The 26,523-nt window shown below is 42.2% G+C and overlaps 1 protein-coding gene and 1 long non-coding RNA gene across 5 annotated transcripts; one reads left to right on the forward strand and one right to left on the reverse strand.

Moving 5' to 3' along the window:
* Positions 1 to 2,384: 2,384 nt before the first annotated feature.
* On the reverse strand, positions 2,385 to 13,414 carry CCDC28A (coiled-coil domain containing 28A). Of its 2 annotated transcripts, none has more exons than XM_054722027.1 (6): positions 13,220 to 13,414; positions 10,764 to 10,963; positions 7,345 to 7,508; positions 6,551 to 6,705; positions 3,761 to 3,783; positions 2,385 to 2,576 (listed from the first exon to the last, which is right to left on the reverse strand). In XM_054722027.1, exons 2-6 carry the CDS (start codon positions 10,919 to 10,921, stop codon positions 2,522 to 2,524), a joined length of 555 nt encoding a protein of 184 aa, XP_054578002.1. In that variant the 5' UTR covers positions 10,922 to 10,963; positions 13,220 to 13,414; the 3' UTR covers positions 2,385 to 2,521. The 2 variants fall into 2 exon arrangements, with proteins under 2 accessions (XP_054578002.1, XP_054578003.1); XM_054722028.1 differs by lacking the exon at positions 13,220 to 13,414 and adding an exon at positions 13,035 to 13,104.
* Positions 9,055 to 14,263, forward strand: LOC114230575 (uncharacterized). Of its 3 annotated transcripts, XR_008557224.1 has the most exons (3): positions 9,055 to 9,144; positions 9,984 to 10,098; positions 13,869 to 14,263. It is a non-coding gene; the product is annotated as an uncharacterized LOC114230575 (long non-coding RNA). The 3 variants fall into 3 exon arrangements; XR_003616472.2 differs by lacking the exons at positions 9,055 to 9,144; positions 9,984 to 10,098 and adding an exon at positions 13,396 to 13,553; XR_008557223.1 differs by lacking the exons at positions 9,055 to 9,144; positions 9,984 to 10,098 and adding an exon at positions 13,563 to 13,727.
* The last annotated feature ends 12,260 nt before the right edge of the window (positions 14,264 to 26,523 follow it).

Here is a 26,523-nt window from a genome sequence, read left to right on the forward strand (position 1 = left end):
CCGGAGCAAGACCTCCGCTGCAGCCTGGGGTGGAGGGTGGAAAAGATGGCCCCACGCGGTCTCCATAGAGACCTGACAACAGGGGAGCGACCTGCTCCGCCCCCTTCCCGCCCGGAGGTCGCCGTTCCCCAGCGCCAGCGCCAGGGCTGCAGCCAGACCCGCTAACCACTGGGCGCGCCTGGCCCGGGTGCCCAGAAGCAGGGGTAAGCCCCCGGGGTGCGGGGCTCCAGGAGGACACCTGGATGCCCAAGCCAGCGTTTGCTTGGTCCCAAAGAAAGCCAGCAGTTTGAAGGCCACTTGTGGGGAAGGCGGGGTTTCTTATCTTCAGTCAATCCTCAGAGTATTCTAATACTTAATTATTGTCAATTTTAGCATGATACAGAAGGTGCCGAAACCAAAACCTAAAAGCACCCTTCCTAATTGGTTTCTAATGATTCGGGTCAAAATGTCTTTAAACAGTTATTGTGAAGCTTGCAAGTTGTTTGTTTTTTTTTTTCTCTTTTCTATGGAGATGAATAGTTATCGCCATGGAAAGAGATCCATAATATGAGAAGAAGGTTAGAAAACCATATAAATAGTATGGCCTAATTTTTGTAAACGAACAAGTTTAAGATGTCTGGACGTTGGTGTGCTCTGGTAGTATTTTTTTAAAAGTCACTTGTAATTAAAATTTACCTATAAGGAATATGCAACATCTATACATTTTATTCTAAGCCAGGCACCTCATTATTTTCCCGGTTGCCTTTAACATGTTTAAGTTGTGTAAACATACAAATTATTGGGTAAGCTGAAATTTTGTTCCCCGGGACCCACATGGGGTCCCTTGGCGAAAACAAATGGTAAACAAGGCCAATCTGCTGCTGTCACTAATCCACAGGAAACAGCTTCCGCTCTCCTGTCTCAGCACCCATCCAAGAAAAGCATGTCTCATGCCAGTTTCCTTTTATTCTGTCAGACCCTAGAGTGCTAGTCCCCTACCCGCCCCCCTGCCCCATCCCTATTCTCTCAACCCAACAGAAACATTTCCCGGGTTGTAGTTGATGTTCTAGTGATTTCATTTTTACAAGGGATATTCAAAAGACTGATTAGATAAGTTGGTCAAAATTCTTTCAACTCAGAATCCCCAGAATTACTAAAACCATCACTTATAAAAATGGTCATTTAATGGGTTCCCATCCTCCCCACCTCCAATTAGGTGCTTGTTTCTGAGGTCTGAAAATAAGGAGGCAGAATCATGGAGGTCTCTTGTCTACGGTGAAGGCAACTGAGCTATATGAATCGATAAACAAGATGTGATATATCTGAATTATGGAATATGATTTGGCTGTGAAAGGAGATGAAGTACTGACACATGCTACAACATGAATGAACTCTAAAAACATTATACTAAGAGAAATGACTCCATTTGGAGAGGATGTCCTGAACAGGCAAATTCAGAGACAGAAAGTAGATTCCTGGTTACCAAGTGCTGAGGGGTTTGGAGGCTGGGGAGTGACTGCTAATGAGCTTCTTTTTGGGGTGATGAATCAGATTATGGTGGTGGGTGCACAACTCTCTGAATGTACTAAAAACCACTGAGTTATATACCCAAAATGGTCAATTTTATGGTATATGTATATGGGTTATTTCAATCAAATTGTTTATAAAAGGGTCACGAGGCCAGTGTCAGCTATTGTGCTCAACATCTTAGTGCACACTTTTACTTCCTCATAACAACCTCTGGGAGTTGGTTATTAACCTCTTTTTCTCGATAAGAACAAACATTAAACTCAGACAAACTGAGTAAATGTGCACGAACACAAAGCTAAGGAGCAGAATGGGGATTCAAATCGGGGTCTGACTTTAAGGCCCAGGCCCTTTTCATTACATCCACGTTTAAATGGGCGCAAGGTGCAAAATTTGCAAGGAAGTTACAGAACCTCCAGTTTTATGAGAACAGTTTGCTTTTGAGAATTGAACTCTTATATTCCCAGATTGAAAACTACGGGTTTCTTCCAAACAGACAACAGAGACAAATTTAAAACAATCACTTTATTAAAAATAGCAAATTTCACAAATACTCATTTCACATTTTGTTACCACTGGCCATTGGCAAACACACCGGTGTGTGTATGATTGTCTGACGTAAACTGAAGCTGGGCTGCCACAAAAGCCTGTGCATCATCAACTTAGATCAGCAGCGGAGTAAGTCTGGTGAGCTCAGGAGGGATAATCCCTCAGCCCTATCAACAACATTTAGCACGATGCATTTCAAGTATAACCCAGAAGGCAACAATAATCAGCATAGCAGCACAACCTGTGTATCACGTTTCCTGATTAAGCCTTCCACAAGGCCTAGCCTCCAGTTATGGTGAATTACAGCAAGTCAAATTTACCACAAGCAGTTATGAGAAAATCATTACAGTTGCACTTTAATTACTTTAATCCCTTATTGTGGAAGATTATTCTGCTACTGGATTCAGCTGGAAAAGTAAAGAATGCTGCTTTTCTTCAAACCACAAGAAAGCAACTGCATTTCATTTTAGCTGGTAGAAGTATTTGGAACATCTTGTGCATCTGTCAAATGCAGTTTTTGTCTGAATTCATGAGTTAAGATTTTCATTCTACAATAAGTAATTCTTGTAAATTCCTGGAAATTACATTCCGAAACTAAGAGACAGGGGCATTAAAAAAAAAAAAAGAAAAGAAAGAAAGAAATATGTCTAAAGGGAAAGTGCCTATGTTGCTTTTGAGAAACTTAGAAGTGATAAGACAATTTTTAAATGTAGTGAAGTAATTATACTATACCTAGAATTTGAAGACTTTAAAAAAAAATCATTGACTCAAGACTAAAATCCAGCAATTAGTAACAGTATATGTTATAGTAATAAGAGTAATTTACATACATATGTAAATATATATATTTATACATTTTACATATATAATGTGGTTTGGAAAATTTCATACACATTATTATGTGTAGCAATCACCACATATTACAGAGGACACTGAGATGTTAAACAATTTGACCAAGGTTACATTACCAAAATGTGGAACCAAATTTCAAAAATTAAATCTCTTGACTCTATAGTATCCTTTCTAATATCTCATTTTTGGTTCAAAGGGGATGTCTTACTTCTCAAATGAAATTATTTTGTAGGTAGAATTATTTCTTACTGTTCTTATGTGCCTCACATTGTGCCTATCACTATGTAAAAAAAATATTTTTTTAAGTTCCTGAAATAGTTGCTCTAAATTAAAATGTCAAAACCTGAATATTTTACATGTACCTTGGTGCTTTCCTTTAAGCAAATCTTATAATACACGTTGTACACTTATGAAAATGTCACTTCACAAACTATGTAAGTATCCCTTAAATGTCTAATTCTCAATTTTATACATTTACAATATTCTATGTAATAATATTAAATTAAGCATAGTATATTGGGATATCCAACTGCCATTTAGCCTCAGAATATAAGATTCAAATAATTTATATGACAACTAGCCTAAACCTCGATTCTCTTGATGAAAAAGTATTTTTAATTCGTTTTAAAAACACAAAACAAAACAAAGTAAAGCAGAACAAACCAAAAACAATCAAAACAACTAGAAAATTCCATTTGGAAACCAAAGGGGAAGAGAGATGGCCCTACTAAATAATAGTAGGTGTCTTTGTTCAATAGATCTAAAAATCACATCTTTCTAATACATGATTGGGATTATTCACCAGAAATTATAATTTGTATACTTTTCACTGTTGATATTAGACAAAGGATACATGGAAGAATTCAATTCTTCTAACTGTAACATAAAGAAACACATATTTTAATTTTTATAATATAAACATAATATCATAACTATACATTTTTAAATAAATTATTTTTCATGTAAGCTTTCTTTAAATGAAAAAGCAAAATACTAAAAGTTCCAGACTGGGAAATTCACTTATGCAAAATAATTATAAAGTAGCTTTAGCATTTGTTAAATAAGAATATGTGGAGGGAATTAAATCAGATGATACAAGTGGAGATTCCTAAGTATGCTTAAAATCATGCATAATTATAGTCTTCTCTAATAATAGTTTTTAAAAGACAAGTTGCCATTTTAATAATCAAAATCTTTAAAACCTTTATGGATTACAAAAAGATTTCACATGACATTCAGTTTTCAGTATGAGGTAGAATTAATCATCCCTACAGGGAAAAATCTGAGTTACAGAAATTAAAATTGCTCAGAGTTATAAATGCAGACCCTGGACTAAACAAAGGCTTTCTGGTTTCAAATTCAGTGTTATTTTCAGCACACCACAGTCACTCTCCTAAATGTATTACAAATTAAGCTTATATTTGTAAAAGGAAATAGATGCAACACTGAAAACAGTAGACTTGAGCCCTAACCGGTTTGGCTCAGTGGATAGAGCGTTGGCCTGCGGACTATGGTTGCGGGCGCATCCCCAGTAGGGGGTGTGTAGGAGGCAGCTGATCGATGTTTCTCTCTCGATGTTTCTAACTCTCTATCCCTCTCCCTTCCTCTCTGTAAAAAATCGATAAAATATATTTAAAAAAAAACAACAGTAGACTTGAAATAAAAAGTATAAGCATGAATTTTTTAAAGTATGGGCATATAATTTCCCTCACTTTTACCTATTCAAAAAATAGAAAAAAGCAATAAAATGTCATTGGTGACTAGGAAACTAAAGTACATTGAATTCAATTTTTAATATTTTTGTTCAAAAAAAGATTTAAAGAGGCAAATTTAGTTCACACTTCTCAGTATAAGAATCATAGGTGGTGTTATGGGGCTGACTTACGTCCTCCCAAAATTCATTTTTGAGTCCTATCCCCAAATACCTTAGAATGTGACAGTATTTGGAGATAGGGTCTTCAAAGAGGTAATTAAGTTAAAATGAGGTTATTAGGTTGGGCCCTAATCCAATATGACAAGAGGAGGAAATTTGGACACAGGTACCCATGCCCAGAGGGAGAACTTGAAGATGGCCATCTACAAGCCAAGGAAAGAGGCCGCAGAAGAAACCACCCTGCCAGTACCTTATCTTCAATTCCTAGCCTCCAGAACTATGAGAAAATATATTCCTGTGGTTTAGGCCACCCAGTACTTTGTTATGGCAACTCTAGCAAGCTAGTATACATGGAAATGTGTTAAATTACCATAATTACCAAACATAGTTCTGTATTTAAAAATAAGTAACTACCCTGAATAAATAAGGCAATATGTATTAATCATGTTAGGATTTTTTGACATATTACCTTCTACATCTTAAGATATTATCATATATGTAATGAAGGTAATATTTTGCTTGAAGATTAGCCAGCATTCTCAGAATATATGCATAATTTCTTTGGGTTGTGTTTCTTTAAAAAAAGAGTAAAGTACAGTACGGATGAAACCTGAAAACATTACACTAAGTGAAAGAATCCCAACAAAAAAACCACACGTTGCATGATTCCACTTATATGAAACTAGAGGCCTGGTGCACGAAATCATGCACGGTGGAGTCCCTAGGCCTGGCCGGTGATCACGGCCTATCAGGGCCGTCTCGCCCAGTCCCAATTGGGGCCAGGCCAGCCAGGGCCTGCTGTCTGCTGGCCAGGGTCTGGGGGCCTATCGGCCGCTGGTCCAGGGCCTGCCAGACAGGGAAAGGGACAAGGAGAGGGACCACAGGAGGTTTGCTGGTTGGGGGGGGGAGGGAGGTGGGGGGAGAGGGACCTTGGGAGGTTGGCTGTGGGAGCGCACTGACCACCAGGGGGCAGCTCCTGCGTTGTGCTTCTGCCCCCTGGTGGTCAGTGCACATCTTAGCGACTGGTTGACCGGTTGTTCCGGTCATTCGGTTGTAACAGTTGCTTAGGCTTTTACATATATACTAGAGGCCTGATGCATGAAATTCGTGCAAGAGTAGGCCTTCCTTCCCCTGGCTGCTGGCACTGGCTTCCCTCTGGCACCCGGGATCTGGGCTTCCCTCCAGCCACCGGCAGGCACCCGGGACCCGGGCTTCCCTCTGGCCACCGGCAGGCACCCAGGACCTGGGCTTCCCTCACAGCCCCGGCTTTGTCCGGAAGGACATCCGGTCTAATTAGCATATTATGCTTTTATTATTATAGATAGATGTCCAGAATAGGCAAATTTATAGGGACAGAAAGTAGATTCATGGTTGCTAGGGGGTGGGGAAGGGGAGAACAGAGAGTTATAGGGTTTCTTTTTGGAGTGAGGAAGATGTTCTGAAATTGGTGGTGATGTCTGCAGTATACTTTAAAATAGTTAAAATAGTAAATTTTATCTCAATAAAAATAAGAATAAAGAGAGCCCAGCAGGTGTGGCTTAGAGGTTAAGTGTTGACCTATGAACCCGGAGGTCACGGTTCATTTCCCGGTGAAGGCACATGCCTGGATTGCGGGCTTTATCCCCAGTGTGGGGTGTGCAGGAGGCAGCCGATCAATGATTCTCTCTCATCACTGATGTTTCTATCTCTCTTTCCCTCTCCCTTCCTCTCTGAAATCAATAAAAATCTTTAAAAAAAAAAAAAAGAATAAAAAGAAAGAACTATACTCACATCAGAAAGAAGCCTATCCAGATTAGAGTCACTAGCTGTCTTCCTCTTATCCTCAGGAAGTTCCTCTAACTCCCCATACAGCTCCAAATTCAAGCGAGCTAATTTCTCCTGCATTCCCCGAACATGTTCCATCTGTTCAATGGAACATTCATTTCCTGGGGGAACATTCCAAAACATTAATAAAGATTAAGATAGAGGAAATACTCTTAAACTCTAGGTGCTGCAAAAGAAATTGATTATCATTTTCTTTTGTAAATTGCTCTGTTAATGATTGAATATTTTCTGGATACAGTAAGTCAAATTTCTGACTGGAAAAACAATGATGACCTAAGAAATGACCATGAGCACTAAACAAGTCAGATAGGAAAGATAAAAAAAAAACACAAAAATAACTATTCTTCAGGTATAATTATCTCCAATTTGACAACTCTCATTTGAACCAAGTGATCCAACATTTTATAATAATCTCGATAAAATTAAGTCATATAAATACTTCAACCACAAATCCCTTGTCAATCAATGAGGTATTCCTCCTTTAAGAAAAATATATGAAAATATTCATGAAGCATGTAGAACGTTATGAAGCACACAACGCAATATTTACAATTGTATACACAGTAGTATAACTTAATTGATAAATGAAATCTAAGATGACTGCATTTTATGCCTCTGGACTCTTTTTTTTTTTTTTTAAACAAAAGAAAATGACACCGTTAAAAGGAGTAACAAAATACATACAGAAAATAGGATGTAAGCATGTTGAAAAGTGGTAAATACAAACATCTATTGCTTACCAAATGCTTGAAGTTTCCCAGAGTGGAAGTCATTCAAAAGGCTGAGAAGCCCCTTCTCCATCTCCTGAACGTCTGAGACATCAGTGAGAAAGGAATGCTGAATCGGGGTTGACTGAGCACCTTTTCCCTCTCCTCCCTGAGGTTTTGTCTTTTCTTTCATCACTCTGCAAATAAGATACAAATAAAAACTGGTTGCATATACCTGTCTTTAAAAAGAGATGGTTATTTTCAGACGGTTCTCGGTTAAGCAAAATTTCTGAATTAAAATTTCCCTTAAAAACAAGAAATCAGAACAAATTCAGTATTAATAAAACCAAGCTGGAAATTAAAAGAAGTTGTGAAAAATCTCAAACAAATGTATAAAACATAACTACTAAGGTATATAAAAAGTTTGGTTAATACATTTATATAAAATGCTCATTCTTTGGACTACAAAAAAACTGAAAAGAAAATTAGTATTTTTACTATCCTATGTTTCAAATATTTTTAATTGATTTGTTTTTTTAGAGAGGGAGGGAGAGACAGAAACATCAATATGAGAGAGACACATAGATCGGTTGCCTCCCCTACACACCCCGACCACGGGTCAAACCCACAACTTTTTGGTGTGCAGGACGCTCCAATCAACTGAGCCACACCAGCCAAGGCCGTGTTTCATATTTTATTTCTCAGCAAAACATACACCTTTCCCTTTTAAACTTTACCCTATTTGTTTCTTAAACTATCAGTTGTTCAACAAGTGGTTATGGAGTCCCTACTCCGTAGCTGACACTATGCCAGATACTGGATATATAAAGATGCACACGGCATCAGTCATTGCACGGAAGAGTGCCCAATCTAAGGAGAAAGGAAGTCATATAAATGACAAATCACCATATGAAGGAGTGCTAAAAGCCCGTTATTAACCTGGACTCCTCCAACTTCCTCAGGCCCCCACATGCAGTCATGAAGTCCTATTGATTATAACCACAGATATCTCTCTAATCTTCCTACTTCTCTCTCTCCACTGCCACTACCCTATCTCTTGACTGAACCCTCGAACACTCCCCAACTGGTCTTCCTTCCTGTCTCTCTGTGTTGTCTCTGAGACCCTTATGAAGTCTCCCCATAGACCAGCCAAGTCAATTTTTTTAAAAGTAAAATCAGATCATATAAATTTACTTAATTCAACCCCTTCAGTAGCTTTGCACCGCCTGCTGGATAAAGCCCGATATCCTTAAGAAACCCTATCCTCTCCTGTCTATGTATGCTCTAGACATTCTGAATCTCGTTGGCTTCCTATAATTCTGTTCTCTTACCTAACTACATGCTAACCCCTGTCTGCAACAGCATCCTCTCCTCACTCCCATCTTTATCTCAGTTCAAATGCGACTTCCTCAGGAAGGCCTTTTTAGAACTCCTAGACTAAGTTAGTTCTTACTACTTGTATCTACGTATACCAGGCTCTCCAACACTTGAGTAATGGTGCTGTACACCCCGTGATACGGGAACAGAGACAGAGCAGTTCACTCAACCAAGGGACAGCAGTTCACTCAACCAAGGACACTCAACCAAGGGACAATTCTAGATTCAGAATGTCTAGAGCATTCTAAAGGTGACATGTGAGTGAAGCCATAAAGAGTAAGTAGGAGTTCACCAGGCAAAAAAGGAAGACGGGGTTGTATGTTATCTGTGAACCCCAATACATACTATAATCCTGACACACACACATATTCAGTACTCAATTAGTTTCTTTGTAATGTTGCATGAAGACATCTTTTCCACAACTGTACTCACCACAATAAGGATAAGATGAAGATGGTGGGTGTGGCAGAGGGCGTAGCAAGAACGAAACTAATACTCTTTACAAGAAATCAACTTAGAACAAATAAGCTTTGGACAGTAGGTTACTAACAGCTCTTCACAAAGCAAGATCTGTGTCTTATATACATATTAGGTTTAATCCATTATTTAGGACCTTGCTACTCAAAGTGCTAAGACCCATGGCATCAACTTCACCTGGGAGCTTATTAGAAATGCTTATCTGGGGCCCTACCCCAGACTAACTGATTTGGAATCTGCATTTAAAAAAGATTTCCAAGAGATCCATTTTCACACTAAAATCTGAGATAGCCTTAGCTGGTTTGGCTCAGTGGATGGAGCACAGGACTGCAGACTGAGGGGTCCCGGGTTCAATTCCAATTAGGGGCGCAAGCCTGGGTTACGGGCTCAATCCCCAGTGGGGAGCGTGCAGGAGGCAGCCAATCAATGATTCTCTCTCATCATTGATGTTTCTCTCCCTCTCCCTTCCTCTCTAAATTCAATAAAAATATATTTTTTTAAAAATCTGAGATAAAACCCTTCAGTAGCTTTGTTTATTTTCACTTCAGTGTTTTTGATCTGTTACACTGTCTCATTTTATATTAAAATAATTCAACAATAAAAAAGCACTCGTTGAAATTATATTAGGTGCAAAGCCATATTGTAAGTACTGTCTGACACATAAGGATTATCAAGATAGCCCCCGTCCTCAGGACTTGACTCTAAGTTAAACTTCTCCAGAAGGAAAACCCCTTTCCAATATGATAATTTATGAAACCCTCATAACTCCTGTTGTTTATCATTTAACTTCTATTGGAATGTTCCTTTTGTTTCCTCAGAGTGAGAGACCATCATCAAGGCAAGAATCTTTTCTTTAGTGGAAACCCAATGGCTACAGAGTACCACACGCATTACTTCCTTAACTGACTCTCCACCAGATGCTTGCAATTAGAAGTAAGTTTCTTTATTTTTTTAAATTTCTTTATTGATTAAGGTGTTATATATGTGTCCTTATTCCCTCATTACTCCCCCCTTAATACTACAAAATATTCACACATATACAACAGTAATAGGCAACACATTTAAACACCATTCCTGTTTCCTTTGGCATCTGAAGACAAATGATGATCACCAAATAGTAATGATTACTTCTAGGTGATGAAATTTTAGTGCTTTAAATTTCTGCTTTGAATTCTTCCTGTGTTCAAATTTTTACAATCCATACAAGTCATTTCTACAAAAACAATGAAACCACACTTTTTAAAACATAAAAACTACCAAAGCACAAACACTCATCTTAGTTAAAAAAAAAAACGAACAAAGAATCCCATATGTCCTTTAAATTCATTTCTGGCTAGCTCATTAACTTTTTTCTACAAGTTTTCTTGCTCTGTTTATTTTAATCTGAGACAAAGTAAGGACCTTCAAACCCATCATTCATTTTGCACTTTCTAATCTCTATACATGCACTTTAAACTTCATAATTTTTTTCTAAAACACATATAATATGTGCTTCAACTGTTTTAAAAGTCAAGAGAAAAAATATTATAAGAATTATAGGATTTAGTATTTACTTCAATAGCATTTTGCTGTAATAATATGGCAGAAAAAATATTCACCTTTTTAACTTTGGTCGCTGTGAAGTTGACTGTGATGCAGGATTTGAAAACCCTGTGCTTTTACTAACTGGAATGGCATTTTTTTTGGCATTAACAACCTGAGTAGAGTGGGCACTAAAAGACTTAGGACTTCTCCTCTTCACTTTCCGCTCCTCCATTGTTGTAAGTTCCTTATTACACCAAGGCCAGCTTCTTATGACCTAAGGAAATAGGGCAGAATTACACATGTATGCTGTAATATGCCAAAATGAAAAAGGTTCGGTACCCACTTCATAGACTAAAGACGATCAAGAAATTCAGAGATTGTTAAAGAAAGTTAGAACAGGGTGCCTTAAATTTAATCTACTGTATTTTTACACAGAAGCCCTAAGCCAAAGTGATAAAAAAAAAAAATTTCATCACTTTCTTTATTCACTCATCCCATAAATATTAACTTTCTTCCAGTTTCCTAGCACTATTCTGCGCATTGAGGAGATGGCAGTGAACAAGGCAAAGTCCCTGCCCTCCAAAAACCTACATTATTGAAGGGGAACAATACATAAAAAAAATAAACAAAACAGCCACTTGATATTCCCAGCCTGACTCAAGCTTCAAGTGGCCTTTAGGTGTCCCTTCAAAAATATATTCTTAGCCCTAGCTGGTTTTGCTCAGGGGATAGAGCATCAGCATGCAGACTAAAGGGTCTCAGGTTCAATTCTTATCAAGGGCATATGCCCAGGTTGCGGGCTCGATCCCCAGTAGAGGGAAAGCAGGAGACAGCCAATCAATGCTTCTCTCTCATCATTGATGTTTCTATCTCTCTCTCCCTCTCCCTTCCTCTCTGAAATCAATAAAAATATATATATATTCTTAGAAGAACCAACTAGATTCAAACAGATGTGTACTTGACAGGGGTATCTGAATTTTACCAATCAAAAACTCAGTGTCTGCCTAGGGATAATATTGATTCTAGTTCCTTGATCAAGTGAAGTTATGTACAATTAAATTTATTCCGTAACTACTTTTAACATACTTTCTCTACCTATTTCCACAGAAACATGGAACTTTACTATATATGTTTAGTTTTGCTAATATCAAAAATGTTACACTATGAAGTTACAGCTGGCCCTTCCATAGAGTATAAACGTAAGGTCTTGTGTTTATTCAATATTTTCCCCCTACTTTATATATTAACCAGCTTTATTTTCCTAAGTCATCCATCGAAAAATATCCCCTACATTTCCTTTGTATTTATGCATAATATTAAATTATTCTCAATTATATTGCTTCATGTGTCATGAGAAATTTATATGGTTATTTACCTCACCAGATCCTAAAGTGCCTTAGGAGCATTAGGCCTTTTTTGTATGTTGAGTTGGATTTAATCATGCTATGACTGTTCAGAAAGATTCAGGTCCACTGATGTCACTCTTAAATAATTAATTCAGCATTATAACAAAAACAGATGTTTTGCCACTGTCTGAAATTGGTGCGCCTAGCACTGGAATTTAAACCACTGAGCTCAGTTGGCTCAGGCTGGCTCTAGACAATCATATCTGGAATATGACACCTCCAAAGGAGAGGTTTTAAAGGAAAGGCTCCAATGCCCGCCTCTAATCCCAGATACTAAGTGAAAATCCCCTGAAATCGTGGCTAACAATTTTCCCTTGAACAAAGCATTTTTAGTAACGGAACAGCCATTTTGGGACTGTTTCACATGCAACACAAATGAAATGAAAAAAAAAAAATAAAAACAAAAATAAAAAAACTGAATAGTGCTTGCTCAGCTGGTGTGGGTCAGTGGTTGAGCACTGATCCAAGAGCAGAGCTCACATTTCCAGTCAGGGAATGCAGGCTCGATCCCCAGTAGGGGGCGTGCAGGAGGCAGCCCGTGAGTGATTCTCTCTCATCACTGATGTTTCTCTCTCCCCATCTCCCTTCCTCTCTCTCAAATCAATACACACACACACACAAAACTGAATAGAGACAATGGGATATAAGTTCTCCAAAGTGGCAAGATCTGTATAAAATTATGATACATATAAACACATTGGCCTTTGAATTTAATGCTAATACACATTTGGTGATACTAGGAAAAGAAGAAAAATTTAGGAATCAAAGCAATGCAAATAGACCAATAGTGGTCTAAACTAAGATGTTTTGAGGGGCTCGAAAAGTATCCGTTAAGGAAGGTAAGATCTCTGGCACAAGAGCACTGAAATCCTTCTTGTATACCAAGAAGCAAGGAACCATTTAGAAAAGGCCTTTATAAACAGCTCGTTGTCTACTCACGCTGGTTTGAGATCAGGAACGCACAGCCTCCAAGCGGGACCACCAGGAGTCCCTCCAGATTTCGCCCCATTCGCCTCCCCAATCAGCCCACCCTTCACCGCCCGGAATCCAGCAGTGGCCAGAGTGGGTGGTGGGCGGGGCCTAAAGGGGGACATTGCGGGGGTGCCTTTGCTTACACTTCCTACCTGAGGAAAGAGGGGATCGCGTCCTCGTCCTCAACCTGCAAACACCCCGAAGCCTCTGAAGCCACCGCCGCAGCTGCAGCACCTTCAGCAGGGGTCACATCCCAGAGCCCGCGCCGCGACAGCTCCCTTTGTTTAGGGAAGTGACGTCAGGGGGTGGAGCCTCCGTGCCCCAGCCGGAAGCCTCCCCTCTTCCGGCGGCACTAGTCTCGCGTGGGTTCTTGGGAATCGTATTGCTTCACTTGTCCTGCCTTCAGCTATGCCTTCTGCGGGCGTGGAAAGGAGAACCCATCGCTGGGTGTTCATTGGCGTTTTTGTGGCCCAAGAGCAGAGAAAGGTAGGGTGGCGGTGGAGGCACCCTTTCCGGAAGCTGCTCCGCCCCCTCGGCTAGTGTCCGCTTTTACGCACTACAATTCCCAGCATGCTATTTGGTAAGCCCGGGGCGGAGCCAGAGTGTCGCCCTAGCAACCGTTCCTGGCTTGTTTCCGACACATTGCCTGAATTTGGCCAGGTAAACCAACTTGAATTTGGAAGGCAGCGTAAAAATCGTGATGCTGAGCCCCATTAGAGCCTAAATGCGACTCTATTGCTGTTAATAGCTACTCTGTTCAGGCACTAGACAGACGCTTTCTCTAAACTTGACTCTTTTCAGAAAAGAGGGATCTAACGCTCAGAAGGATTGATAAATCCACGTCTCTGTCGCCGAGACACTTCTTCCACTGCACATCCTGCCTCCGGAGAACGAATTGCGGATTGAGGGGGGTGGAACTAGTCTAAAGGAAGGGAGGCATCGTGCTTCATTCGTAGCCTTTCCGCGTGGAGGTGGGAGGTTTTAGATTCAGAGACGGTTTGATGGAAGAGACTCGGGAGAGCACCACGCACTGCTCCCGCATTTGCTGGTGAGGAAATGGGCAACCGAACCTGGAGGGTATATCAGTGCCGGGGAAGCAGAGCAAAGACGACCCCGGTTATCCGTATTTACAAATTCTGAAATGTTTTAAAAAGAAAAACAGAGTAAACATTCATGTGCCCTCTCTCCAGAATGAATGGGTGTTCCGTTTTGTTGCTTTATATTTTTTAATGAAATAAACGGAACATCACCGATAAAGCAGGAGCCACCGATTCCCGGTGCCATTCTACTCCCCTTTCGAAAGGCAACCACGATCTGAAATTTGATATGCATCTTGCTAATCTAGGTTTTGTATACTTTCACCATTACTGTGTATTTATAAACAGTAGTGAGAATGACTTGGGGCTCTTGAAGTTTTATAGGAATGCTGTTATATTTTGTACATTGATCTAAAACTTAGCCTTTTCACCCAGTTCTGTGTCTTGGCGGTCTATCCACGTTGATACATATGGCTAGGCTTCAGTTTTTTAACTATACAGTATTCAATTAAATAAGTTTGCCACAAATTATTTGCGAATTTCCACAGTGATCAATATTTAGGTTGTTTCCCATTTTTCACCATTACAAACAATGCAGTAGGGTACAGTCTTCCCAGTATCTTTCCTCAAAACTAATCTTGCCTCTTAACTAATTTCTGAATTATCCTATCTGTATGAGCAGAGCTTGCAAACTGGTGATTTACATACTATTTTTTTTTCACATTGGTTGCTAACAATTAAAATTGGAAGACTAAAAAAATGATGTCATCCCATCCGTTTGGCATCCCAATAACCATGGGAAGTTCTGACCACACTAGATCTGCACTGCAGCCCAGTAACAACAGTTCAAGCTGAAGAGCAGCTGCCTCCTTTAGCTCAGTTCAAGTGATCTCTAGTTTCTCTCTCAGTCCCTCCGCCTTTAGTGCCCATCTGAGCCCTGTGGTGCTTGAATCTGCAACCCCCAATATAAAATAGGGACACAAGGAGGTGACCTTCAAAATTTACATATTTCGGGTATTTAAAGGTCTGTATTGAGTCCCTCTTTTGGCCAGACACTCTGTCTCTCATAGGATGTCAGGGGGCATCCGTGAACAAGATGGATAAAAACCTTACTTAAAGTTGGAAGTCTTACATTCCTGATAAGGAGATGAACAATAAATTAGTAAACAAAACAGTTTCATTTAGTGATAAGTGCCTACGTGAAATAATAGCTTAAGGTCATAGGTAGTTGTTTTAAGGGGTGGAGTACTGAAGAGGGGATGTCAGGGAAGGCTTACTGAAAAGGCAACTTTGGGGATTGAGATATGAATGAAAGACAGGAGCCAGCCATAGAATGATCTGGGGGAAGAGCATTCTTGGGCAAAACATGGCTAAACCATAGGTCTTTTTTTTATTATTTAAATTCTTTATTGTTTAAGGTATTGCATAAGTCCTCTGATTTTATTTCTGAAAGCGAAGTAATTCATGCAATCCCTCTTTATATTCCAAAGATGTAGGCCCAGTCACAGTGCCCGTCAGATGGCATCACTAATGCCCAGGCAAATGCTGTTTTATGTTTTGGTATATCAGCCTTCATACCAAAGGGATCTAATGGAGAATTAATCCTAAAGTTTAGGGAAATTGTTGACTGATTGATTCTTTTAAAAAAAATTTTTTTATTAGGAACAGACTCATAGACATAGACAACGGACTGTTGATCGACAGAGAGGTGGGTTCTTGGGAGACTGGGTGGAAAAGAGGAAGGGATTAAGAAGTACAAATTGGTAGTTACAAAACAGTCACAGGGATGTAAATTATAACATAAGGAACATAGTAGATAATATTATAATAACTGTATGGTGTCAGGTGGATACTTGAAATATTGGGGGGATCACTTTATAAAGTGTATGATTATCTAACCACTATGCTGTACACCTGAAACTAAAAAATAATAATATTGAATGCCAACTGTAATTGAGTTTTCTTTTTAAACTTAATATTTGGGATAGTTTCAGTTTATGACTACAAAATTAAAGTTTTAGTCCAATTTCACGTTACACTTCCTTTTTAAGGCCAAGAATAGTTAACAGGATTGGAGAATGATGATCAGCAAGACATGAGGATGATTCATCTTACTAATATCCTGTCTCCAAGCTCTTGTCATATCCAGCTTTTGAAGAAGCCTTGTGTTATAAGTTTAACCAGAAAAGAAAGTGTACCATGGACAGGCAAATTAGCTATATTGCATCACAACCCTTCCATCAGTTTTCTCTCCTTTTCTTGAATTTTATTTCAAGTTCAGCAGTATTACCATGGACTGTTACAGACTGCTAAGAAATACCCATAGGAATAGCTCATAATATGGCAGAGAAAATAGAAGGAAGGAAGGGATGGAGGAGTAAGAAAGACTCCCATGAGGCTTTGTTTATATCTCCATCTAAAGAGGAAATTTTAAAATGTCATTAAAAACTTAAAACTGTTATCTCTCTGTCTTTTAAGGGGTTGCCATCATTCCTGTCAGTGAAGAAATAAATCTTTATATAGGGGCAGGAAAAGGGGTAAGACTCTGCCCCAGGTAGACGGCCCATTGTGTGCCATAATACAACAGTGAGAGCTGTATGTGCACACATAGGCAGGAGGCTGAGTTTGGGAACGTGAGATTGAGAAACTTGAATTGTTTTGTATAACAAAGTGGGAAGAATGTCACTGGTAGAGGGTGGTGATTGGGGAAAAAGAGCAAGAAAGGGGGCAGAGGGAGAAAGGAGAGTCAAATGGTGGCAAGGACTTTGAAAAGAGAAATGAAGTCTATTATTCAATTTACTAGAGGCCCGGTGCACGAAAATTCATGCATGGGGGCGAGGGGGTGGTCCCTCAGCCCGGCCTGCGCCCTCTCACAGTCCAGGAGCCCTCATGGGATGTCCTACTGATGGCTTAGGCCCGCTCCCCACAGGGAACGGGCCTAAGCCGCAGTCTGGCCTCCCTCTGTGGGAGGCAACCGGGCTGATCAGGGGAAGGCACCGCCCCCATCGCCCCACTGCTGCTGCCACTGTGGGGACTCATAGCTGCCTGAGCCCATGGCTGCCTGAGCCCATGGCTGCCTGTGCCCTGGGCCTCGCAGCTACAGTGGTTTTGTCCAGATGGATGTCTGGATGGACATTTGGAAGATGTCCACCATAATTAGCATATTACCCTTTTATTAGTAAAGATAATCATTAATGTTGTTCTAAACACACACACACACACACACACACACAGCCTCCATGCTTCCAAAAATCAAGATAAATCCCCTGCAAACTCAAAGTTTTGTGTGAATTAATCATGGAAACCAAGAGGAAAATATCAAATTCTACTTGTGTAGGAGATTGAGTGGCAAACAAGGGCAATCTACACTAATAAAAGAGAAACATGCAAATTAACCATCACTGTGCTACACCAAGCCACGCCCACCAGCCAATAAGGAGCGACTATGCAAATTAACCCAACCAAGATGGCAGCCAGCCACGGAGCTGGAGCAAGCAGGAGACTTGGGTTGCCCCCGGCGATGGAGGAAGCCAAGCTTCCTGGCCAGCCCTGGCCTCCGCTCAAGGCTACAAAGTTTCAATTATAGAAGATAAATAAATCCTAGATACTTGCTTCCAGCTGGCCCTGGCCTCCGCTCAAGGAGGTGCTGAAAAAAAGAAAAAAAAAAAAGGAGGGGCTGGGACCTTGGGTGGCCAGGGCGTGATCAGGCTGGGATGGGACAGCAGGGACCGTTGGGGGTAAGCAGACCAGCAGGGGGGCCAGTTGGGGGTGAGCAGGTCGTCAGTGGGAGTCAGTTGGAGATGATCAGGACAGCGGGGGGCAGTTTGGAGTGAGCAGGCCAGCAGGGGGCAGTTGGGGGTAAGCAGGCCAGTGGGGAGGGAAGGTTGGGGGAAAGCAGGCCAGCAGGGAGGCATTTGGGGGTGATCAGGCTGGTGGTGGAGGACAGTTGGGGGCAAGCAGGCCAGCAGGCAGAGTAGTTAGGGGCAATCAGGCAGGCAGGCAGGCAGGTGAGCAGCTGGAGCCAGCAGTCCCGGATTGTGAGAGAGATGTCTGACTGCCAGTTTAGGCCTGATCCCTGTAAACTGGCAGTAGGACATCCTTAGAGGGGTCCCAGATTGGAGAGGGTGCAGGCTGGGCTGAGGAACAACCCCCCCCCCCCCCCGCATGCATGAATTTCATGCACTGGGCCACTAGTATATGTATAACAGTGAAGTATCCATCAAAGGCCTATGTCAGATGAAGTAGGAACTTACAGACCAAGGTAAATGGGGAAATTACAAATGGCAGGCTAGAGTACAATCTTAAAAAGAGCGAGAGAGATGAGCTTTCTACCATATGGATATTGGGTTATATTTAATTTCACTTTACCCTTGAAGGACTAGGGTACCCGGGATGACATCTGATAATCTGCTTGTATCTCCCAGTAGTTTTTAGCTACTTAAGGTAACTAGGTTTTATTTTTAAATATATTGTATTGATTTTTTACAGAGAGGAAGGGAGAGGGATAGAGAGTCAGAAACATCGATGAGAGAGAAACATCGATCAACTGCCTCCTGCACACCCCCTACTGGGGATGTGCCCACAATCAAGGTACATGCCTTTGACCAGAATTGAACCTGGGACCCTCCCAGTCTGTAGACTAATGCTCTATCCACTGAGCCAAACTTACAGACCAGGGCAAGGGAGCTAGGTTTTAAACATCTTTAATTTTTCAAAGCCTAGCATAGTGTCTAGCACACAGTAGAAATGTAGAAGATGTTCATTAAGTAAGTGAATAAGTGAGGACAATTAGACTCATATGATGTTAAGTGGCAGAATGGCATTATTAATTAGATCAAGTGTCACCATATCTCAAATGTTTTATTCAGGAATTAGAAATTAGGTTGATTCTTAGTCATACCTGCCTCTGATCTTTAGGTGGCAGTATTATCTCATGTTAAATTGTTTCAAGACCAGATTCCATTTAACTTTTGAGAACAAGTATGAATTAAAAACAATTCTGTAGCTTATTTCTGTAATTGTGCAGAGCCAACTAAAAAACAAAAAATAATATTATGGATTTCCTTCCCAACTTAAACACAAATGAAAACTACTGTTAGTTCTCTAATTCTAGTAATTTCCAAAGCTTAAAGGCAAATACAAATTGGTGTACTTTGTTTACAGAACACATGTACTTTTTCAGAGTATGAAAACATGTGAGAGAGAGCAAAAGAGAGAAGTAAAATATCTAAAAGTAAGCCATATCCCAACATATAGGATGACTAGAGTAAATACAAGATGGTCAGTTAGATTAGAATTTCAGACACACAAAGGATACTTTATATATATGTTTCATATAATATTTGGGACATACTTATACCAAAAAAAGTATTTCTTGTGTATCTGAAAAGCAAATTTAACTGGTATCTGTTTGTTTGTTTTTTAACCTAAATCTGGCAATCTTACTAACAAACTAGAGACCCCGTGCATGAATTCATGCATGGGTAGGGTCCCTTAGCCTGGCTGGTGATCAGGGCAGATCGGGGCAATGAGAGATTGGCTGGCTGGGGGAGGAGTCACGGGAGGTTAGTTGGCGGGGGGAGGGGCCGCGGTAGGTTGGCCGGCCGGCCCAATCGGGGCCAATGGGAGCCGGCTGGCCAGGTAGAGGGGCCATGGGGTGTTGGCCAGACAGGGGAAGGGGCCACAGGAGGTTCTGATCTGGGCCATCGGGGCAGGCTGGCCAGGGGGAGGGACTGCAGGAGGTTTGCCAGCCGACCCTAGCCGGCTGGGGGTGGGACTGTGGAAGGTTGGCCAGCCATGGGAGGTTGGTTGTGGGAGCGCACTGACCACCAGGGGGCAGCTCCTGTGTTGAGCGTCTGTAGGTATTTCTCTCTTTCCACTTCCAGCGCAGCTAGAGAGCAGGTCCAATTCCTGAGTAGGGGCAGCTGGGGATTGAGAAATAAAAGAAAGAGACAAGACACAGAGATAGAAGGAAAAAGCTGGGACCAGGTGGGACCACCGTCCTCTTCTGATGGAGAGACAGGGACAGTGACCCAGAGCCAATCCAGTGAGTTTATTTTATATACCAAATATCAGGAAGTTTCACCAAAAGGTCAAGACAAAAGGAGATTATTTGCATTCTTGAGTAGGCCCTGAGCATTCCTGGTGCTAGGCTGGATTTAGATATCAAAACCACTTCCCCACACCATGGGCTGAAATGAAGGTCAAGCTGACAACACCCTTGCTCTTTTGGCAAGGTGTGTTCCCAGGGCGTGGCTTTGCCAACGCCACTGGGTTCAGCTGACAATAATTAAGGAATGCCCATGTGCCTTCCCAGGGGGCCCTCTACAAGCGTCTGTCCCCTGGTGGTCAATGAGGGTCATAGTGACCCGTCAACCGGTCAGTCGTTTGGTTGCTTAGGCTTTTATATATATAACTAAAGGCCCAGTGCATGATTGAATCATGTACGTGTGTAGGGTCCCGTACATGCTTTTGCTTTCGATCGCAGGGGAGCTGGGTATCTGTCCGCTGGTGCACCAGGCCTTTCAGAAGCCTCCGGCGCGGCGAAGGCTTCTGAAAGGCCTGGTGCCTGAGCGGACAGGCACCCAGCTCCCATGCTTTTGCTTTTGATCGCTGGTGCACCAGGCCTTTCAGAAGCCTCCGGCACGGCGAAGGCTTCTGAAAGGCCTGGTGCCTGAGTGGACAGGCACCCAGCTCCCACACTTTTGATGGTCCGCGGTGGGACGTGAGCTTGCTGCCCCAGAGGCCCCTACTGTGCCACAGCACAGCCATGGAGCAGACGCTGATCTCGAGCCTCCGCTGGCGACGCGAGCTCAGCGTCCTGCCGACCCAATCAGCCACCCCGAGTCCCGCCCCCCGCCGCGCCTCCTGGCCAATCGCGGGCATAGCGAAGGTATGGTCAATTTGCATATTTGTCTATTATTAGGTAGGATATTTTGGTGTTGCTAATTCCAAAATAAACAGAACTTTACCAAGTCTGAAGAGAGCAAAGGGAAACAGCTGGTGGGGTCAGCTTCTTCCTCCTGAGTCTAACTTTAACACTCTTGGTACTTTCCCCCTGCAGATCAAAGTTCCTTCCTAAGTAATTCATCTTCAGGACACTGACCATCCTGGCAAGTGCCAATGTTGCAGCCTAAAGTAGCTCTCCTATGCAAGCACTGTTTTATAGCACTAGTGAATAAGGAAGGAGATCCCATACCCTTCACCTCTGATTTACACTTTTCAGAGGGACCTGATCTATACCAGCTATGCCAACGGAAATAGACGAATTGCTCATGATGTAAGTCCTATTTTTTAAAAAAAGAATTTTCTGGTAAATCATATATCACAGTTTTATGTACATTTGCATTTTAATATAAGCATTCCCAATCTTTCAAATAAAATGCACTTCAAAATTTCATTTGTAAATATTTTTTAGTATATATTTTTATTGATTTCAGAGAGGAAGGGAGAGGGAAGAGAGATAGAAACATCAATGATGAGAAAGAATCACTGACCGGCTGCCTCCTGCACGCCCCCTCCTGCATACCCCCCCACCTGAAACCCAGTCATGTGCCCTGACCAGGAACCAACCATGACCTCCTGGTTCATAGGTCTACACACAGCCACTGAGCCACCTGCTGGGCTGTAAATATTTCTGAATTCAAAGTAAGCTTTTCATAGAAACAATATTATGAATGGTAATCAGATCTTCAGGTTTCCTGGTGAGCGTGTATTTAATTGATCATATGACTGAACCACTGTATTTGTAGTCAAAAATTGTTATTTTTAAAAAGGTTATTTTAATAGTAGTATTTTGAAGAGTAAAAAAATTTGAATATTGAATATTCAGGTTTGAAGACATATCAATAACCCATGTTTATTTTGCTCTTGCTCTGTCTGTGCCAGAAACCATTCTCAGCACTTTAAGTGAATTAACCCATTCAATCCTCATTATAACCCTGGGAGGTAGATTCCCTTATGATCCCACATGACAGATGAGAAAACTGGGGCAAAAGTCAAATGGCTGCCCATAGTTATACAGCTTCTAAGTGGGAGAACTGGGCTCTGAGCCAGCCCACAGCTGCATTAACCACTATATCCCACAGTCACCCTTCTTCAGAATAAAGAGGGAAGTGAAGGGTCTGAGAAGATTCTGAGGGGACAGCTGCTCACTGTCCAAGGTAGTGCATGCACTGAGCCTAGAAGAGTTCAAAGTGGATGGTTGGTCTTTCCCTTAGTTTAGCTGTATTATGAATACTACTTTTGTGCTTCCTGACCAGAATGGAACTATTTTGGAGTTTGTAAGTGGAACAAAGGATGTCAGAAAGAGGGAGAAAGATTTATCCAGATGTAACTGGATAAGAATTAATGAAAGATGGCAGTGGATTAAAGAGAACATGTGTGTGGGGTATGAGAAAGAGATTTCTGGAGTGGAACTAACTGAGCTGATACCTAAAAAGAAAAATCAAAGAGAGGACAGTTTGACTTTCCATAATTATCTACATGAATAGGAAAGGAGAAGTGAGAGGGATATTATTAATTCTACTAGTGGCCTGGTGCATGAAATTCGTGCACAGGGTGGGGGGTAGTGTTCCTCAGCCCAGCCTGCACCCTCTCCAATCTGGGACCCCTTGAAGGATGTCCTACTGCTGGTTTACAGGGATCGGGCCTAAACTGGCAGTCAGATATCCCTCTCACAATCCAGGACTGCTGGCTCCTAACTGCTCACCTGCCTGCCTGCCTGCCTGCCCCTAACCACTCTGCCTGCTGGCCTGCTTGCCCCCAAATGCCCTCCCCTGCCAGGCTGATTACTCCCAACTGCCCCCGTGCCAGTGTGCTCACCCCCAACTGCCTCCCCTGCTGGCCTGCTCACCTCCAACTGCCCCCCCTGCTGGCCTGCTCGCTCCCACCTTCCCTCCCCACTGGCCTGCTCACCCCCAACTGACCCCCTGCTGATCTGCTCACTCCAAACTGCGCCCCCCTGCTGTCCTGATCACCTCCAACTGCAGTCCCATCCTGGCCTGATCACCCACAACTGCAAGTCCCATTCTGGCCTGATCACCCACAACTACCCTCCCCTCTTGGCCTCTAACCACCTCTACCTTGGCCCCGCCACCATGGCTTTGTCCAAAAGAACATCTGAAGGTCTCCTGGAAGGTCTCCCAGTCTAATTAGCATATTAACCTTTTATTAGTATAGATAGAGGCCTGGTGCACAGGTGGGAGCCAGCTGGTTTGCCCTGAAGGGTGTCCTGGATCAGAGGGTCCCACTGGGGTGCCTGGCCAGCCTAGGTGAGGGGCTGGTGGCTGTTTGTAGGCTGGCCAAGCCCCCCTGCAGGGACCCTCACCCCATGGGGGGTGGCCATCCTGGGTGAGGGGCTGAGGGCTGTTTTCAGGCTGGCCACACTCCCTTCATGGTGGGGGTCCCCACTGGGGTGCCTGACCAGCTTGGGTGAGGGGCTGATGGCTGTTTGCAGGCTGGCCACGGCCCCTGGTGACCCAAGCTCCCAGCCCCTCCTTTCTTTCTTTTTTTTTTTTTTTTTTTCAGTGCCTCCTTGAGTGGAGGCCAGGGCCAGCTGGAAGCAGGTATCTGGGATTTATTTATCTTCTATAATTGAAACTTTGTAGCCTTGAGCAGAGGCCAGGGCCGGCCAGGGCAGGCGGGAAGCTTGGCTTCCTCCATCGCCGGGGGCAATCCAAGCCTCCTGCTTGCTCCAGCTCCATGGCCGCTGCCAGCTTGATTGGGTTAATTTGCATACTCACTCTGATTGGCTGGTGGGCATAGCAGAGGTATGGTCAATTTGCATGTTTCTCTTTTATTAGATAGGATTTAACTTGCTCAGATTGGTGAGAACCCAAGGTGCTTCATGTACCACCCAGTGGTGGCAATAGCGGACTTTCCAAAGGCCCCTGCTCAAGGTGACAGTCTCTCTTGTGCCGAAGGAAGCATTAAATCCCCATCCCCATTTAGTTGTCTTTAGACACTCTGTGCACCCTTTATCTTCTCCACAGAGAGAAGAGGTAGTGAGGGTGGAGGGAAAAGAATTCTGGACTTAAGGTTTGGGGAGCAGAGTTCTGACCCTACTACCTAATTAGTTCTCTAACCTTTGGCTCCTTTTTCCTAAGCTGTGAAAACAGAGATGATATTACCCACCTTGTGATGTAAGCATCCGGCAAATATTAACTGTGATTCCATTTAATCTTCACAACCCTGTGAGGTACATTCCATTTTGTGGGTGTGGGAAATGAGGCTCAGGGGGTGAAGATACTTGTTTGACAGCACCTAAGGGCTAATATCGTGGTGTTCATAGGCACCCCGATCGTTTAGCCCTAGTAGGGTTGATCTTCCCTCTGCATTGCGGCTTACAGGAGAAAATGCTATCACTGAAACGAAATGGTGTACACTTTTTTCCAGAATTAAAATTTTAAAAAGCCTTTGCTACTCCAGTCCTGATAAATAGGGGGGAGAAACTAAGTAAAGCTCAGAAATATTTTTCCCTAAGGAAACAAAAATAGAAGGTTTTTTAAAGCAAAATATACCATGGGTAAATGTTCCAAAAAGCCTTCAATTTACGAATAAATAGACACTGCAGCATTCATTCATATAGTGACTTTTATTTCAAGATTATTCTTTATTACATGATAATACAAGCTTATTCATTTAACATATATTTATTGAGCATCTGCTATATACTATATGTTTTGTAACTCTGAACAATGCAGAAAAAAAATCCCTGTTCTCATGGAGATAGATTGTATTCTAATGTGAGCATGGCAGATTATTAAAAAATAAAATAACTACAATGCGTGTCTCAGTGGTTGAGCATCAACCTATGAACCAGGAGGCCACGGTTTGATTCCTGGTCAAGGCAGGTACCTGGGTTGCAGGCTCCATCCATAGTGGGGGTCATACAGGAGAAGGCCCATCAGTGATTCTCTCTCATCATTGATGTTTCCATCTCTCTCTCTCCCTCTTTCTTCCTCTCTGAAATCAATAAAGATATATATTTAAAATAACTACAAAAATCAAATCAGCCAAAACCAGTTTGGCTCAGTGGATAGAGTGTCGGCCTGCGGACTGAAAGGTCCCAGGTTCGATACTGGTCAAGGGCATGTACCTTGTTTGCGGGCACATCCCAAGTAGGGGGTGTGCAGGAGGCAGCTGATTGATGTTTCTCTCTCATCGATGTTTCTGGCTCTCTATCCCTCTCCCTTCCTCTCTGTAAAAAATCAATAAAATATATTTTTTTAAAAAAATCAAATCATTTCTACAGAATAGAAAGGGATAAGTATTATAGGGAAAAAATAGTGTTGGGAAAGAAGAAATGGATAATGGGTAGGCAGTTGCAATTTTAGATAGGACAGTAGGAGGTCTAATTGAGCAGGTAAGTTTTAAGCTAAGAGTTCAAAGAAGGGAGGAGATGAATTGTGAGACTATCTGGGGTCAGGACAGAGGAAGGACCAGCACAATGGCTTAAGGTGGGAGCATGCATGGAGGGTAGAGCCCCATAAGGAGGCCAGGTTGGCTTGAGAGGGATGAGTGTGAGAAGGAGCAAGAAGCGGTAAGACTGTGGGAGTGCGGGAAGGGATGGGTGAATTATGTAGGGCCTTGTAGGCTACTTTAAGGGTTTGAGCTTTTTCCCTTTGAGAAATGGAAGCATCTGAAGAGTTTTGAGTGGAAATGGGACATGATTGGGCCTGCAGTTTGATAGATCACTGCCTCAGACTGCTGTTGGGAGCAGACCATAGGTGGTAAAGCAGAGAAACACGAGACCAATTTGGAGACCATTGGGTAATCTAGGCGAGACATGGTGGTGCCAGACCAGGTGGCAGCTGTGAAGTTGATGAGAAGTAGTGAAAACCTAGATCCATTTTGAAGATAAAACTAACAAGGTTTACTGAGATGTGGGATGTGAGAAGATGAGTCAAGAATGACTCCCACGTTTTGAGCCTGAGCAACTGCAAGGAAGGCTTTTCCATAGACTAAGATGGGAGGACTTGTGTGTTGGAAGGGGGATTGCAGGAAGTTCACTTTGGGATGTTACTGTTGAGATGACGTTTAGATGTCCGAGTGGCAATATTGAGTAAACAGTTGTATGTTTAAGTCTGGAGCTCTGCTCTAGCCTGGACATATACATTTGTTCAACACATAGTTGATATTTAAATTTATGAGACATGATGAGATCACCAAGAGAATACAGAGAAAGAATACTGTTAAGAACTGAGCCCTGGGAAAAAGACGATGAACCAGCAAAATTAGAAAATTGAGACAGAAAAAATAGAAAAGGAGAATATTAAAAGTACCGACAAACAATGGCTATATCCCCTTGTATACATATAGCTTCCTTTTTTAGAGTTAATTTTAGAAATGTAGCCTGGCCTAGGCCGGGCCTGCCTTGTTGGGCTCGCCGAGCGCCTGAGCTTGCGTCCCGCCGACGT

The sequence above is a fragment of the Eptesicus fuscus genome, chromosome 10, assembly GCF_027574615.1.
Source record: "Eptesicus fuscus isolate TK198812 chromosome 10, DD_ASM_mEF_20220401, whole genome shotgun sequence".
Classification (NCBI taxonomy): Eukaryota; Metazoa; Chordata; class Mammalia; order Chiroptera; family Vespertilionidae; genus Eptesicus; species Eptesicus fuscus.

Coding starts and splice junctions, on each gene's coding strand:
- CCDC28A (XM_054722027.1), bottom strand. CDS start 10,921: ATGGAGGAGCGGAAAGTGAAGAGGAGAAGTCCTAAGTCTTTTAGTGCC. Junction 6,706..7,344: donor TGGGAAACTTCAAGCATTTG/GTAAGCAATAGA, acceptor ATGTTCCCCCAG/GAAATGAATGTTCCATTGAA. Junction 2,577..3,760: donor GAAGAATTGAATTCTTCCAT/GTATCCTTTGTC, acceptor TCATGAATTCAG/ACAAAAACTGCATTTGACAG.